This window comes from Protopterus annectens, chromosome 11.part0 (genome assembly GCF_019279795.1).
Source record: "Protopterus annectens isolate FY-2018-M chromosome 11.part0, PAN1.0, whole genome shotgun sequence".
NCBI lineage: Eukaryota > Metazoa > Chordata > Ceratodontiformes > Protopteridae > Protopterus > Protopterus annectens.
Genome location: NC_056745.1, coordinates 1,355,414,438 through 1,355,432,650, shown reverse-complemented (window position 1 = coordinate 1,355,432,650; position 18,213 = coordinate 1,355,414,438). Strand labels below are relative to the sequence as shown.

The window sequence follows — 18,213 nt, the reverse complement described above, 5'->3', positions numbered from 1 at the left end:
TATTCTCTTGAGAGGGTACTAGTTTTGATTTCTTTTCGTTTACTGTGCACCCTAGGCAAATTAGTAATCTTTTTACAAACGCCAGATACTTTAGTAGAATGTCTTTGGTCTCTGCTTGAATAAGGCAGTTGTCCTAGCAGGGATATATTTGAATTCCTCTTTGTCTGCAAAATGCAATTACTGGTGCCAGGCATTTTGTGAAGACCCTGGGCGCAGTAGATAAGCCAAAGGGCAGTGCAGAGAATTGGTAGTACATTGAGCCAGCTATGAGTCTGAGGTATCTTCTGCAAGATTGTCCAATTGGGACATGCAGGTATGCCTCTTTGAGGTCCAAAGTTACAAGCCAAGCCTTCTTGTCCAGCATGGGCAGAAGCTGCTGCACAGTCAACATTTTGAATTTTGGAATGTCCAGAAAAGTATTTAGAATAGACAGGTCAATAATTGGTCGCCAGGCTTTGTCCTTTTATTGGTACTAAGAAAAGTCTTGAGTAAAATCCTTGTCCCTGCTCTTGTTGTGGCACTGGCTGAGTAGCCCTCATGTCCATGAGAGATGAAACTTGCTTTTGTGCCTCTGTCCATTGATTGTGTGGCAGGACTGGCATACCTTTTGCATTTGGAAGGGTGTGAAAGTGGAACCTGTAGCCCTGAGAGACTATACTTAAGACCCATTTGCCCTGGGTGATCATGTGCCAAATTTTGTGAAAAAAGTGCTAGCTTTCCCCCTAAGGGTGCTGCCAAAAGATAAGTGCTTGGCACTGGCAGAGGGAAGTCATTGGGACTGTTTCCTATTAGGCTGTGATTTGTCTTCTCCGCTTTTGGAAGTAGAAGGACCCCACTGTTTGGGCCTGTATGAGCCCTAGGGCTGCTGTCTGCCTCTAGGGTGTCTGTATTGCCTCTTTGTGGCCTGACACTGGAAAGGACCAATTCTTAGGCTAGTTCCTGCTAAATCTGGGTGGCTGTACCTGTAAGAAGTCATTTACTGTCTGCATAGATTTAGCTTTATCCTCCATTTTCTTCAACACCTCTTCTGCCTTAACACCAAACAAAGTATCATGCTGTAATGGAGCATCCAATAATTTTGCTTTAAGATGATCAGGCAGATTCTGTTCCTTTAACCAAGCATGCCTTCTAATGACAGAACCTGTAACTGCGGCCCTGCAAAAGACCTCCAGTGAATCAAAACCACATTGCAAAGTATGCTTTCCCACTTGTTCAGCTGCATGCAATAAATCCTGCATTTCCTTGTTCTCAGAACATTCAGAATTTGCCAACATTTTGTTTTAACAGTGACATTAAGTATCGCTGATATTTAAGCATATGAAACTGACAATTTAAAGCCCTTACAGCCAAGGTAGCAGAAGTGTAAACTTTTTTTCCCCCATCTGTCCAGTTCCCTTGAATCCCTATCTGGGGGGACAGGGTTTTTTTTGCAGTAGAGGCCTTGACCCCTTTGGGACCCTGAGATATAGTTTCTGGGTCAGCAGCAGGGTTTTTGTATAGAAATTTATAAGAATCTGGAACCCTGTAGTATCTGTCTGACTTAACAGGTGCAGGAGGTAAAGAGTCGGGAGGCAGTCCGGACTCTGAAAATACATCTACAATGTCTAGAACAGGTCGAATAGCAAGAGGTCTGTGCTGAGGTAGTAGAAGAAAGTCTCTGAGCCTTTTCTTAGATTCTGAGTAATCTTGGCTCTCCCACTGGAAATGCTCCCTCATGGTATGCAGGGTTTCCCCAAAGGAATAATCCTCAGGAGGAGAAGCTGAAGGAATAGATTCTTCAGCATCAGAATCCTCATAGAGAGGAATAGAATATCCCTATTCTGAAGACGAGTCAGAGGAAATGGAAACCTGATCAGAGGAATCATATTCAGTGTCTTGCCTAGGCCTCTTATCAGGAGGGGGATGGGAACCCCTGATCAAAGTAATTAGGTCTTTGGCCATTTTGAGCATCTGTTTCTTAGGCATAGAAGTCTGTCCTGGAGAATGCTGTACATGTTTCCTTGTCTTGCTGTTTTAGTCTTTGTCTTGGATGCTGAAGTTGGCTTGATATAAAGCTGGGTAGGTCTGAAAACACCCTCAGAAGCCGATGCCTGCTCAGTGGCTCTGGACCCATCTGCAGGATTAGTTTCCGAAGGCCCAATACCTTGAGTATCCAGAGGCCTAGTTGTCTCCACGTGGGAGTCGGAGGCAGCCTGTGGCTCTGAGGTAGTGGGTGTCAGGGGCTGCAAAAGTGCCTCACTGAGCACCGGCGACTGGCCTAGAAGAGGCTTCGTGGGTTTTGGACCTTGGATGCCTGTCCTTTTCTTTTTCCTTGCGCTTTTTATGAACTCCGGTCGGCTGTTCCGACGGCATTATATAGTTAAAACTACGACCAAAGTAATGAAATGCAAAATCATACCGACGCTTGCGTTGGTTAAATCTAGCACAAAACCGACAAATAGCAACGTCGTGGTCAGGGCCTAGGCAAGGAATACAGTAAGAATGAAAATCCTTATGAGGTATTTGCTTCCCACAAGAAATATAATTAACTTTTTCTGACATCGGTCTGGAGCAAGAAAAAAGTTTCCCCAACGGGGTACTTAGCTTTATTGAAGACTTCGGATCTGAAATTCAATTTTGAAAATCTCAGGAGTCAGCCGACCGGCACTTGCGAACTGCTTTTGCTTCGGGCACCGTGCGGCAAGAAAGACTGAAGAAAATGGCGTCGGCTGCATCTTTTATACCCCTGGCGCACTGACGTCAGGGAAGAGGCGACCGCAACCGACGCCGGACCAGGACTTTGGGATTAAGGCCGACTGCGGGTAGCCTGCCAGCAGGATAACCTACGTGTAATGACTGCAACAGTGAAACACGATGAACATCCCTGTTATCATGAAGACTATGCACCTGCAGGGAGCAATACTTTGTTAATCAACAAAAAAATGACAAATTAATACTGAGCTTATATTTATTCTTGCTTATATGTACAACGCTGAATCAAAGTAGAGTAAGACACTGAGTTCAAAGCTTGAAATGGCCCAGGCCACTCCCTGCCCAATTCTTTGCCACCTTGTACAGATTTTTTTTTTGATATTTGACTAATTATCTTTGTACCCTGGCACCTTCAAACAATTTTAAACTATTTTTGTTTACCACAGATAAAATTTTTATACAAGGTAAATAAGACTTCCTGCCTTACTACTGTACACTTTTGATGCTTGTAAAGATTGTGTAATTTTGTAAATGCAGTGTAAATAGGCTGAACATTGTGAGAATGTTAATTTTAGGATAAACAATCTTGAAGCAGTGGTATATCTCTTACTTATTCTAAGTAAAAAATTATATCAGAATGGAACTGGGTAAAAGGAGGAATAAAGTTTGTTCCATCATCAACACTCACAGTAGACACCCCTGTAAAATACAAAATCTGAATTCAAATGAACAGCTGCAAAACTGATCACCAGCTCAGGAAGACGTACACAAACAGTTTGATGTTAGTAAAAAAGTGGTGGACAATAAAGCAATATGGAGTGTTTGATACGCAATTGGAACATTTTCAGGATGTACAGCTGCCTGTTTAGTAAAATGGGTGAAAACCATCCCTCGTATTCAAGAAGGATAGCTCCTTTGAAGATCGTCTGGAACAGGAAAAAATGATTACCATCCGGGTCAAGTAATACTAGCAAAAAAACATGTTTAAGTCTGCACTCTGTGAACAGTACCCATATGTCAAAAGAACAGACAATTTCAAAATCAGGGACAAAGACTATCACATTAGTAATCATTACAATTATAATTCAAAGCAAATGGTGTACTTAGCTAGAAGCAAGTAGTGCCCTGCATTCTACATAGGGAAGACAAGCAAACAGCTGAGGAATACAATTTACAAACTTTTCTGATATTAGAAATGGGAAGGCAACTAATGCTGTATTCAGACATCTGCAACTGTTTAATGAACATAAATTTAGTTTTGCAGTGTTGGAACACATCAGTAGTGACCCAAGAGGTTATATTACGGAACATCATTTAACCAAGAGTGAACTGGTATGGCAAATTAAAGGTAAAGCTACATGTTATCCAAGGGTTCTAGATGTGTTAATTTAGGTTTTAAATTTGCTATTTTATATGCTACTGTTAAGCATGTGACTTTTTCAATGTGTATTTCTAAAGTGAGATTTAAGAGTTTTAATAGTTGTGAGGAAGTCCCTTACAAATAGAATGAAGGCACTTAACTGAATTTGAAAATAAAACTTTGGAATTTTCACTAGTGTCGTTTTTCTGTACTACAGGTCGTATAGTCAGTTCGTGATTTTCCTGTGGTGCTACCAGTCTGTGTAGTGGATATGTCTCTGTCTTTGGGATACAGCGGTGAACAACAGTGAGTTAAACAGCCACGACTGTATAAAATTATGGAAGAACTATCCTTCTTGTTTGCGTCAGAGCACCTAATAAAACTTGCATTCAATGGACAGAGAGAGTGTGCCATCCACTAGTGAAAATCTTGGTCCTCCATTAACACAAGCTACCCCAATGGAGTAACCACCAGACTGGAGTGAGTAAAAATCGGAGTCAAAACCAGAGCTTTGAATTTGAACTTTTTGAATTATGTCTCAATCTACACATTCCTTTATTGGCAACGGGTTGCAGGGTTTTCTTCCTGAACAACTGTGTGAGTTTGAGAAGAAATCATTATTGTTTAAAAAGATACAGCTTGAAAACAGCTACCTGCAAAAGAACTTGGATAACAACTTAGTACCCAAAGGTTTCTGCTTTTGGAGGTTCGCAAATGGTGTACAAGTGGGAACGGATTATCATCGAGATTTAATAGAGGTGTTTGACAAAGCAGGTAGCAAGCTATTACAAGTTATAATTAAGCATAATATTTTGAATGATCAACTTTCCAAAGACATTGACATTCTTAATAATTCCATCACAAAAGATTTACTGTTTGAATATATAGATAGTAATTACCAGACTGTATTTCATTCGCTAGAAAAAATATGTAATGAAATTTTAAAAAGGAAGCTCTCAAAATTCAAGAGAGATACTGAGAGCTATCAGAAAGGGGAAGGTTATCTGAAACCACCCAACAGCTATCGTAATAGAGGATACACACCCCACTGACTGGTCAATAACAACACACCCCACTGACTGGTCAATAACAAATCAGAAGAATGTCCCGCAATCCAATCAAGTGAACAATTACCCACATAGCAACAGCCCTTTAGAACTGAGGAGATGAGGACATCAGAGAGAGTGCGGAACAGATGCCAACAATCCATAACGGATGGGGAACAATTCAACGAAGACTATTACAACCAAGAGGGAGCCAAACCGAAGAAGACTTATCCAAGGATGAACAAATTCAGGAAATAATGACTGATGATAGTGCAAGAGAATTAATGGCAGCTAAGACAGTTAAAGCTGGTAAATAATACTCTGAAAGACTTGAAACTTTATACATTTTCCACTAAAAATATTCAAGTGTGTCATGCTGATGTTCTTTCCATAATATTTGTCACTGCCAGGAGGTCAAACAGTCAATTCTTTGATCAATTTAAAAATGTTTACACGTAAACAATCTGTCACTGTGGTTTCAAAATATAAATGCAACTGCCAATTCAAGTGGGTTAAGACAAGAGTTATTTTAACCCACCTTTAAATAATTACGTGCAAATGTATGAAAAAGTTTGTGAATTTGAAATCAGAAAGATTTAACCACAACCTTGTATAAAAATATATTTTTTAACAATCAGCAAAGAAATTAATGTTCTAAAAAGAATTTGTACAGACAAAAAATTAAGGGTCATTAAGCCTGATAAGGGGGGAGAGGCTTACCATAATGGAAGAAAATTGCTACAAAGAAGGAATGAATGTGTTACTAACAGGAGACGAGTACAGAAAAATATCATGTGGAGAAGCTTTCACTGCCTATACTAAAATTGATGGTTTGACGACTGACATGCTGTATCAATGACAAATACAAAAGACTGAATCTGAATACATGGAAAAAGACAAACCCGTTATAGAGAGGATATTTGGAATCCCTAAAATATACAAAAGTTTAGAAACCACCTCCCTCCCCCCAAGACCTATAGTGGGCACTACCTGGTCAAAAATTGTTTACATTGCTAAGTATTGAGACCATCTATTAAAACACAGTTTACAAGAAAATTTCACTTATCTTTAAAGATTCGTGGGACTTTTTAAGCAAAATAAATGAGGTAGAGTTTTCTGCTAAATGTATTTTTGTCATTACTGATGTGAATAATTTGTACTTGGTAATACCCTAAGAACAGGGTTTAATGTGGTTTGAAGAACAGTTATTTTATTTGAATGAATTTGACACCAATAAAATGTATGTAACAGTTGCTTTAATGGAAGTGATACTAAAAAATACTTTTATTTAGTTTAACAATCATTACTATAAACAAGCAATGGGTGTGGCAAAGGGGGCAGCTTGTGCTACCACTTTTGCCAATCTAGTGATGACACAATGGGAAAATATGTATTTAATTAATAGTAATTTAAAGATTTGTGGATTATTTTCACGTGCTTTTTAGATCACACATTTATTTTATGGAAAGAATATTTAGAAAGACTGGATGAATTTTTTGGTTATATAAATAATACAGTAGACTTTTTTAAAGTTTACAGCCAAGTATATACAGACCAGACCATGGAGTAGAGCCAAAAAACACTTTAATAGAGATCAGTGCTTTCACAACATACAAAATATTGCTTCATCAGATCAAAGCAAAAGGTAAAACCACTCCCTTAAATAGTCAAAAGAACCAATCAGGTACAATGTAACTACACCCATTAAAATAATGTAACTAACATAATATACTGAGACATAAATAAAGATAATATTCAAGAACAATAGAACATATTAATAAAATATGCAAAATATTAAAACAATCTTAAGGGGCTAGGGCTTAATGAACATGTACCCCTTAAACCTGCCCTTAAGTCTCACAGACTATATAAATAAGTAATAGATTTTCCAGGCTTTCTTAAGTTTGTTTTAATATTTTGGAGCATCTGATGAAGCAATATTTTGTATGTTGTGAAAGCGCTTATCTCTATTAAAGTGTTTTTTGGCCCTACTCCGTGGTCTGGTATGCATATACTTGTCTAGAATTAATTTTGTTTATCCTGTGCATACCAGTTTTTGTCCTTGAGTCCAGTGCTTCTACATATATTTTTCAAAGTTTAGTTGGAATTTTGATGCAGACAGAATCTGTTACTTGGACACTGAATTAACAAAGGATATTTCCAGGTCATTTTACTTCTAACACACAAAGGAAAAATACATTTACCAACATGTACCTACACTATGACAGCATCTGTTTAGTCAGAAAAAAAGCTGTTGCATAAAGGACAAATGGTCTGAATCATCTGTATGGTTTCAAATTTTGAAACCTTCACTACTTAAATGGAACTTTTGGTAAACATGTTTTTGAGGAGGGGCTATCCATTTAACTTCGTGACAGATATCAAAAACAAAGTTTATAATAAAAGAAGAAAGTTTTTTTGTCCAATTTTAAGTCTGGACAACAGAATAGATGATTGGAAAAGGGTATAAATAATAATTTCAATATCAATGTGAATAAATTGTTTATTAACATTTATACAGTGGACAGCAAAGCAATACGGGAGTGCTTGATACGTAACTGGAACATTTTCAAGATGGACAGCTGCCTTTTTTAGTAAAATGGGTGAAAAAAACATCCCTTGTATTTAGAGAGGATAGCTCCTTTAATAATTGGCAAGGACAGGGAAAAATGAATACCATCCAGTCAAGTAATCCTAGCAAAAAAACTGGGCTGTTTAAGAGTGGATGCTGTGGACAGTGCCCATATGTCAAAAAACAGATGGATTCAAAATCAGGGACAAATAATATCACATTAGTAATCATTACAATGGTAATTCAAAGCAGGTGGCGTACCCAACTAGCTCCAAGTCATGCCCTGCATTATACACAGGGAAGACTAGCAGAAAGCTGAGAATAGAATTTACAAACGTTTCTGATATTAGAAACGGGAAGGCAACTAATGCTTTATTCAGACGTGCAACTGTTTAATGAACATAAATTTAGTTTTGTCGTGTTGGAACAAGTTAGCAGTGACCCAAGAGGTTATATTATGGAAGGTCATTTAACCAAGAGTGAATTGGTGCAGCAAATTAAAAGTAATGCTATATGTCACCCAGGACTGAATGATTCGGTTTCCATTAACTCTGTATTAAAACTGAAGCACTGCAATGCTTAAGCGGTTTTAACCAGGTTTTAGATGTGTTAATTTATGGTTTAAGTTTGATATTCTATTTGCTACTGTTATGCATGTGACTTTTTCAATGTGTATTAATAAAGTGAGATTTAAGACATTTAATAGTTCTGAGGAAGTTCTTTACAAATGGAAAAGAAGTGCTTAACTAACTGAATTTGACAATAAAATTGGATTTTTTATGAGTGACATTTCTCTGTACTAGTTTGTGACTCTGTCAATAATGACATCCTCAAAGCTCCTCTGGCACAAGTCAAGATGTGAGAATTGACAAGGAGGAGGATTCTTGAAAAACTATTACTGTGCCAAAACTGCAACACTAGCAAGGTCAGAATGAACATTAATAGTAATCTAATGTCTCAAACATGCAGGCTTTTATTCATAGATGAGGCAGATTTTAGGGTAACAGCATGACAGCTTACACTTTTAAGGTATCAAGTAACAGTCACATTTTCATCTATAAACTTTCATTTCATCTGTAGGAAAAAAAAGCTGAACTCAGAGAGATAAGCTAACAAGAAAAACAAAACATGGCAAGGGTGATCGACAACCTAATTAATGAACAGATGTACAGAAAGCAGGACGTACACAAACACATGCGACTATGAGAAGGATACCTATTCTTCATACAAGTATAAGAAAGCATACATATAAAAATGTGTGTATGCAGAAAAAACAAGAATTTCCCTGAATTTTCTACAATGAAATGTCTTCACTTTACATCTTTTATTTTATGATTACATTTGTTAAAACATTGTTACATTACTGATTTTTTTTCATTTTTCTTCTGTGTCGCATCTATATTACTTGATCAAAGCTTTACTTAGTCGAGTAACTAAAGCTCGATCACGTAAAATCGAAAAAGCAAAACTGCGAACGGCAGTTTCCACGCAGGGAAACAATGACGTAGTCCCAACAAAAAAAAAAAAACCAAAAACATTAAACACAAATTAAGTGGGGGGGGCTTCACCCCTCCCACAACCCCCGATGTGGGGGGGCTGTGCCCCCCACACCACCCATAACTAAATATACAAAGTCTGAGATCGCTCTACATTGTAGGAAGGGCAAAATTTGCGTAACAACTAAACAAATAGTTTCCCTGCATGGAAACTGCCGTTCGCGGTTTTGTGTTTTCAACATTTAGTGATTAAGCTTTACTCAACTAAAGCTTCACTCATGTAATATAGACCCTCTGTGCCCACTATTAGTTTACCTGCTTGGATATTTTCTCTACAGGCATCTACTGTTAATGGGCCTAGTTAAACAGTACAATCCGGTCACAAACAAAAATAAAACTGCACTGTTCTAACACATCATAGTTAGGATTGGACATGTATTTAAACCAATAAGAAAGATACCTCAGCTTCTGTGTCCCTTGAGATGCAAGTCCACTGGTTCTCTTTCACACTATATGCCCAGAAGTCAGCCAAATCCTGAGTACCATCCCATCCTCCAAACAAATACACAATTTCTAGCAGAAAACAAAAAGGAAATACATTAGTGCATTTAAATATTACTTGAGGGTACGTACCTGTGTACACAAGTATAATTTTGTAAATACAATACTGAACAAAGGAAGCTATACTACAGTAATGACAAAAAAGAGGACAACCTCCTGTAATTATAATTATGTTAGGACAACACATATGCCTTATACAGGTAAATTTATATGCAGAAGAAGACGGAGACCATTACTATGAACTGCTGGCGGTCTACTCATGTCACGTCATCTTGCAAGATTAAACTGCCTTTTTTTTTTTTTAAGCTGTTTATTCAAAGTAAATCTGATGGCACTCGTGGGGCACAGTATCCTGCATTTTACAATGCCAGAGGAACTGAAAAGAAAATAAAGGAAGAAAGTTGATTTTTGAAGAAAAATGGAAATAGGCTGATTGAGAGATGGTGAACAGATCTAAACATTTCATTAAGTCATTAAATAACCATGTGAAACATGTAGGAATTGCACTAGAAGAGACTACATAATTTAAAGTGTTTATCAAGGTTGTTGTTGGGTATGTTACAAGAGTGGAGGTCTACAAAGCTGTCAATTCTGAGTTTTTACAACAGCAATAAGATGTTATGATGCCAACACTAACAGGCATAATAATTTGGCAAGACTGATGCATAGCAGACTGTGCAAACATTACAATAACTGAAGTAGCTGAGGAGCACTGGAAACATGAGCCACAAAGCAACAAGACGTGTGATTGTTTCCAGTTCTGCTGTACAGAACCTCCATTTGGTTGTTTCTCCTACATGTTTCAATGGACATCATAAACCAATGTGTGCATAGTCCACTATCCTGGTCGCCAATATTAACTCTTCATCTTTTGGTTTAAATTCATCACTCCTTAAACATTCCTGCATCAGATTCTGATCAATATGAGGTTGTTCCAGGAGTTTTCTGTACTTGCGGATATACTTATGCATTTTCCATATTCCTGGCCTTCTTATTTGATCCTTCTCCTTGTATTCTTTCTTTTGTTTTTTGCTGCCTGATTTTTGTCTACGTCAGGTTTGATTTCAATTCTTGCTTGACACCAATATGCTTCTGCTAAACTAAACGGGAAAGTCATCTTAGATTTGTTCTCTTCATGTTTCAAACTATGCTTGGATCTGGTGAAGTCAACAAACATGTATGCAGTCCTATGATTACAGATTTATACATGTAATCAATTTCAAGGAGGCTCGTACCTCCTTCAGAATGAGGAATATATAATTTTGGTATACACTGATTTTTATACATCATCTGACAAGCATGAAGCATTTTTTTGTATTCCTGTCCAACTGAACCAATACCTTTTGAGGCCAATCAATCACTCCAGAAATGTTAAGTCAGAACAGGGAAATCAAATTGGTTTATAGCTTGGACTTTGTTCCTAGATGTCAAGGCTGTTTTGAGTACTATTTTTAGTCTTTTAAATATTCCTTACTGAGCTTTGTTTGCATTTGTTCATGTTTTACTGTTGATCCTTTATCACTTCCCAAATATGTGTACACTCCCACTGGCTCAGACTCCATCACATATTTGTGTCAGACAAACTTTCTTGCTGCTGCTGCAGCTTTCCTGCTTTAAATGCTGCTTTTGCACATTTAACAAGACCAAATGACATTCTTGCAACATCTGAGAAAGTTTTGACCACTTGCAGTTGTGCTTTCTGCTCATCTGATAAACTATACAGTTTTAAATTGTCCATAAAAAAGATGATGATGAGAATTCTATACATTTTGTTTTTTAGGAGCGAAATTGTAACCATGACCTAAATCTGCTAAATAGGCAGCTTACTGGGCTAAGGGCAAGACAAAAGAACAGCTGTGACAGATTTGCCATGGAATATCCCCCTTTGCATTTTTATCCCTGGGATAATTTGCCCTCTATCATGACTTACCTGCAAAGTGGTTTGCCACTGGTTTCATGGTCACTGTAATGTAACTGATCAATACAGGATGCATCTTACCTACAAGCACAACCTTTATCCATGAAAATAGGATACTGAAAATGCTTTCTGTAATCTATCCATGCCATACTTAGATTTTTTCCCCATTTTTACAAATCTCCATTATTATGTTATTTAACAACAAATGATCCTTTCTTCTGTTATTCTTTTGTTCTAGTACGATTGACTTTTCTTCTAAATAACTATAAACTCTGTTGGCATCAATTCTAGTATAAGGTTTATACATTACTGGAAGGAAAGTTAATTAGTGTACACAGTTTTAGCACAGCTTGCAGGTTCACTCTTAAGGGGGAGTATAGTTTTTCCTGTTGTTAACAAGGCTGGTGTCTGTTCAGGAAACGCATACAAGTAGTTCTTACTCAGGGCTAAGTCTTTATGTAAAGATGTTAATACTTTTAGCCAGAAGTTAGGTACAGCATCTATTTTTCTTAATTTTGTTTCAGTTTCTCTGGCCGTTACTTCATCACATTTTATACCCTATACATTTGAAAGTCTTACTGTTTTTCTTCTATCCATTCAGCAAATTTATGTTCCAAAGGGTGGTCTTAGATTTTTCTCCAAAATGTGCCTAATTATTTATTTATTTATTTATTTATTTTATTTTTTTTTTTGTGGTGTTTCTATTCCTTTGGCTTTGTTTCCAAATTCAATATAAAACATTTTTGGATCATCAATGAATTGCTTATTTGGTAGTTTTCCTTTTGATTTATCTGTGTATGTTCTAATTTTTCTGCCTAAGTTTTCTATCTTTAGCTTATTTGCAATAGTGTACGATAGATCTTGGTCTGTTCTGATAATGTCTGTTGCTTTTATCACGTCCATCTTCCTAATTATTTTTGTCGATCTGTTCCTTCTTCTAACAGTGACACATCTTGTCTTAATTGCTTTACAGTTTTCTCTTCTCGATGCTTCCATGATAACATTTGATTTTTTCCCTTCCTTATTGCTCTGTGTTTTTGTGCTAAGATTTTGATCTGTTATTAATTTAACTGCACAGTAATACATCCTATTTACTTCTGTTGCATCACATAAATTTCTGTTAAGTCCCGATAACTGTTCTCATTTGTTTTATCAGACATCTAAAATACGGAGTCTTATTGGTGTTCTGTAATTTGTTTCTTTCAGTAATCTTAATATGTTTATCCATCTTTATTAAATCAAGCAACTCTTCCCTTTGCTCATTTTCTTCTAAGCTGAAGGCATATTCTTTGTTCCGTCTCCTGCGAGCACTCTCCAGAAAGTTCCAGAACATCTACCTGCAGCATTATCTTCAGCTGCATCCTGATCATCCATTGCTCTTTCATATTGGAGCTCACTGGCCTATCACTCCACAACACTGTCTTGCCTAATTTCAAGTCCACAAAAGAAACAAACAATTGATCTGTTTTTCTGAAATTCTTTGTTCTACGCAAACAGAAAAAGAAAGCACAGTTGTCTACACTTACCATAAATGTAGATGTTCGAGTGTATTCACTGTTGCAGTCATTACATTTGGGTAATCTGCTGGCAGGTTGCCCTCACTCGGCTTGAATTCCAAAGTCTTGGGTCCTGCGTCGGTTGCTGTCTTCTCTTCCATGACATCAGGTCGTCAGGGGTATAAAACATGCAGCCGATGCCATTTTCTTTCGTTTTTCTTGCCTCCGATGTCAGGTGCCCCCAAAAAGGTAGCAATATTCTAAATATATATATATATATATATATATAGATATATACACACACACACACACACACACACACACACACACACACACACACACACACACACACACACACACACACACACACATCAATATAAACTTTACCTTCATCTACAAGCAAATACACCACATAGGCTGTAGAAGATAGTGAAGGAAAGATAAACTGTAGAATGACAGGGGGATGGCGGGACGGTAACCTGGACTGCAACAGTGAATACACTCTAACATCTACATTTATGGTAAGTGTACACAACTGTACTATGTTCTTCATGTTTCACTGTTGCAGTCATTACATTTGGGTAGAATCCCAAAGCTATGGTTGGGAGGCTGGAGCTAAACAGCATTAGGTGAGGCTATAAGGCCCTGCAGTACTGCAGTGGCAAAGCCTGCCCTGGATTTAGAGTAAAGAGGCAAATGGTAATGCTGTGTAAAGGTGTGAACGTAACTCCAAGTAGCAGCCTCTAGAATGTCCTTGGTGGGTACTCCTCTGAGAAAGGCTGCTGAAGTAGCTGCAGCCCTGGTGGAGTGAGACCTAATGCCCTTGGGCACAGGGTTGCCATGGTGTAAGTAGCAGAAACGGATGCAATGGCTTATCCACTTTGAAATTGTCTGTTTTGAAATAGCCTTTCCTTCTGATCCTGCAGCATATGACACTAGTAATTGCTCAGTTTTTCTTAGAGCTTTAGTCCTGCTCAAGTAGAATCTTAGCTGTCTGTGTACGTCCAAGGAATGCAGAATTCTCTCCCCTTTGTTCTGCAGATTTGGATAAAAAGTTGGCAGATGAATTATTTGGTTAAGAGCCACACTGGAAACTACTTTAGGCATAAAAGTAGGATTTATCCTCAGAGACACCCTGTCTGGGTAAAATATGATAAAAGGCTCTACAGCCATGAGGGCCTGTAACTCTGATAATCTTCTTGCTGAAGTAACTGCTAGTAGCAGAGCTGTCCTTCCATGATAAGAACTTTATTTCAGAGGTAGCAGCTGGTTCAAATGGAGGCAGGGTGAGCTTTTCCAACACATAATTGAGGTCCCATGCAGTTAATGGTGATCTTCTAGGAGGCCTTAAATTTTTTGCTCCTCTAAGATACTGCTCTAGTAAAGGATGAGAAAAGATTGATGCTCTGTATTGTAATGAGCCGAAATGGCAGAGGCATGGATTTTGATTGATGAGAAAGATAGGCCTTTGTCAAGCATCTCAGTTAAGTATTGTAATATCTGAGGAATATGTGGTTCTGCTGTATCAGTTCCTTGTGCTTGATTCCAAGCACAGAATCTCTTCCATTTGTCAGCATAAGATTTTCTAGTACTAGGCCTTCTGGCTTCCAAAATGAAATCCATCACAGCTTTACTGAGAGGTGTCGTCTGTATGATTACAGGATTAGCCATGCTGCCAGGTTCAGAGTCTGAAGTTGATTGTACAGGATCTGATTGTTTTGCTGGGACAGAAGTTGTGGTTTTCGAGGTAAGGTCCAAGCTGGGTATTGAGACAAGTTCCTTAGGATTGGGTACCAGTATTGGCGGGGCCAGTCCGGGGCAATCACTATCATCTTTGGCTTCTCTTGTATGACTTTTAGGAGGACCATGGGTAGAAGAGGCAGAGGAGGAAAGGCGCAAACTGATAGGTTTTTCCAACTGAAGGACATGGCGTCCACTTTCCATGCCTGTCTGTGATAAGTCCTTGTGCAGAATCTTTTCAGCTGATAATTTTGAGGAGAGGCAAATAGGTCTATGTCTGGGCTCCCCCATTTTTCTGCTATCATGTTGAAGACTTGTGGATTTAGTTTCCACTTGTGAGCATCCATAAGGTTTCTGCTTAAATCTTCTGCCAGAGTGTTTTGTTTTCCTGGCAGGAATTGAGCTTGAAGATTTATTTGGTAGGTCAAAGCTGCATCCCACAGTGCCATGGCTAATCTGCAAAGGGGGTATGAGGGTGTGACCCCTTGCTTGTTTATATACCACATGACTGTGGTGTTGTCTGTCTTTATCAGCAGTTGTCCTGGATGACGTAAGTCCTTGAAGGCTGTTAGGGCATTTTGAACAGCTAGCATCTCTTTCTGGTTGATATGTAGATGTATTTGGTTTGGTGCCCATATGCCCTGAATGCATCTTCCTGCCATGTGGGCCCCCCAGGCATAATCTGATGCGTCTGTTAAGGTTTGGCTGGCAGGGGGTAGAGTGAAGGGCCGTCCCATGTTTTGGTGACAGGCCTTTGCCCACCATAGAAACTCCTGTTGCAGGCAGGGGATGAGAGGAATCATTGTTTCTAGACTGTGTGAATGTTCACTCCATAAACTTTTTAGGTACCACTGAAGTATCCTCATATGCAGTCTTGCATATGGAATTAGTAGGATGCAGGATGCCATGAAGCCCAGAGCCTGTAGAATTTGTCTTGCAGAAGACTGGGTTTGTGTTGCCATCAGTTTGAAGTAAGTAGTCAGTTGCCTTTGTTTGGCTGGCGTGAGGTAAGCCATCTGGGCAGTTGTATTCAAGCTTGCACCCAGGAATGTTATCTTTTGAGATGGTACCAGTTGTGATTTCTTTTCATTTATTGTGTACCCTAGGCATGTTAGAAGCCTTTTCACAAACTCCAGGTGTCGTAGAAGAGTGTCCTTGTTCTCTGCTTGAATGAGACAGTCGTCCAAGTAAGGATATATTTGAATACTTCTTTGTCTGCAAAATGCAATTACTGGTGCCAGACACTTTGTAAAGACCCTGGGTGCAGTAGATAAGCCAAAGGGCAGTGAATTGGTAATGCATTAAGCCAGCCTTGAATCTGAGGTATCTTCTGCACGACTGTCTTACTGGGACATGCAGGTATGCCTCTTTTACACCTAAAGTCACCAGCCAAGCATTCTTGCCCAGCATGGGCTGAAGCTGTTGCAAAGTGAGCATTTTGAATTTTGGAATGTCCAGGTATGTGTTCAAAATCGATAAATCCAGTATTGGCTGCCAGGCCTTGTCCTTTCTGGGTACCAAGAACAGTCTTGAGTAAAAACCTTGTCCTTTTTTCCTGCTCTGGTACTGTCTGAATGGCCCCCATATCCATGAGGGACGTAACCTGTTTCTGGGCCTCTGCCCATTGTTTTTTTGGCAGATCTGGCCAACCATTTGTCATTGGCAGTGTGTGGAAATGGAATTTGTATCCCTGTGATACGATGTTTAGTACCCACTTGTCCTGGGTTATTAACTGCCAATTTTGATCAAAAAGTGCTAATTTTTCCCCTATGGGTGCTGCCAAAACATAAGTGCTTGGTGTAGGCAGAGAGAAGTCACTGGGATTGCTTTCTGTAGGTTTGCGCTTCATCTCCTCCAGATTTGGAGGTGGATGCACCCCACTGCTTTGACCAGAGTCTTGAGCCTGGTACCTGGAACCCTTAGGGTGTCTGGATTTGCCCCTTTTGAGCTCTGACACAGGAAAGGACCAATTTTTTGTAGGCCGGTGTCTACTGAATCTAGGTGGCTGCACTTGTAAGAAATCTTTAACAGTTTGCATAGACTTAGCTTTGTCTTCCCATTTTCTTTAAAACCTCTTCTGCCTTAATACCAAACAGAGAATCATGCTGTAAAGGTGCATCTAGCAATTTAGCTTTAGCATGAACAGGCAAATTTTGTTCCTTTAACCAGGCATGCCTCCTAATCACAGATCCAGTAACTGTGGCCCTGCAAGAGGCCTCTAAAGAGTCAAAACCACATTGCAAAGTATGCTTTCCAACTTGTTCAGCTACATGCAATAATTCCTGCAATTCCTTATTTTCTGCACATTCTGAAATCAACATCATTTTCTTTTTCAGCAATCCCATAACATGTTGGTACTTAAGCATATGAAATTGACAGTTTAAGGCCCTGATTGCCTAGGTTGCAGATGTATAAACTTTTTTCCCCATCTGTCCAGTGCCCTTGAATCTCTGTCGGAGGGGGTAGGGTTTTTTGCTGTTGAGGCCTTAACTCCCTTTGGACCCTGTGAAATAGTTTCAGGATCAGCAGCAGGGTTTCTAAATAAAAATTTATGAAAGTCAGGGACCCTGTAATACCTGTCAGGCTTACTGGGAGCCGGAGGTAAGGAGTCAGGGGTCAGGCTTGACTCCGAAAACACATCATCCACAATGTCTAAAACGGGGAATGGCTAAAGATTTGTGCTGAGGGAAAAGAAGGAAATCCCTGAGCCTCTTTTTTGATTCTGAGAAGTCTTGACTCTCCCAGTGAAAATGCTCCCTCAAAGAATGCAAGGTTTCTCCAAATTAATAATCCTCAGGAGGACATGCAGATGGAATAGACTCCTCAGCATCAGAATCCTCATAGGGAGGTAAAGATAATTCCTGATCAGAAGAAATAGAAACCTGATCTGAAGATTCATAGTCAGTGTCTTGCCTAGGCCTCTTATCTGGAGGGGGATGGGTACCCCTGATCAAGGTAATAAGGTCTTCAGCCATTTTGATCATCTGTTTTTTAGGCATAGAGGCCTGTGCACGTGGCTCAGGCGTAGTTTTTTAGTTTTATAAGGTGTCTTTGCCTTTGGTTTTGCAGCTTTCGTCGGTTTGATATAAAAATGTTGAGACCAAAATGTTGAGGTCTGAATACACCCTCAGAAGCCAGCGCCTGCTCAGCAGCTCCGAACCCATCAGAGGGAGATATATCCGTCGGTCCAATACCTTGAGTATCTTGCGGCATGCCGGACTCCACTTGGGTGTCGGTAGAGGCCTGCGACTCGAAGATAGCAGGTATCAGGGGCTGTGAAAGCACCTCACTGAGTACTGGCGAACCGGAGACTGGCTTAGGAGAAGCTTCGTC

At 39.1% G+C, this 18,213-nt stretch overlaps 1 protein-coding gene across 1 annotated transcript in view; it reads right to left on the bottom strand.

Moving 5' to 3' along the window:
* MKLN1 (muskelin 1) overlaps positions 1-18,213 on the bottom strand; it is a 1,607,387-nt gene that overhangs the window by 923,568 nt on the left and 665,606 nt on the right. The window contains exon 8 of the mRNA XM_044087317.1: positions 9,626-9,738. Within this exon, the coding sequence (XP_043943252.1) occupies positions 9,626-9,738 (113 nt within the window). The remainder of the gene's footprint in view (positions 1-9,625; positions 9,739-18,213) is intronic.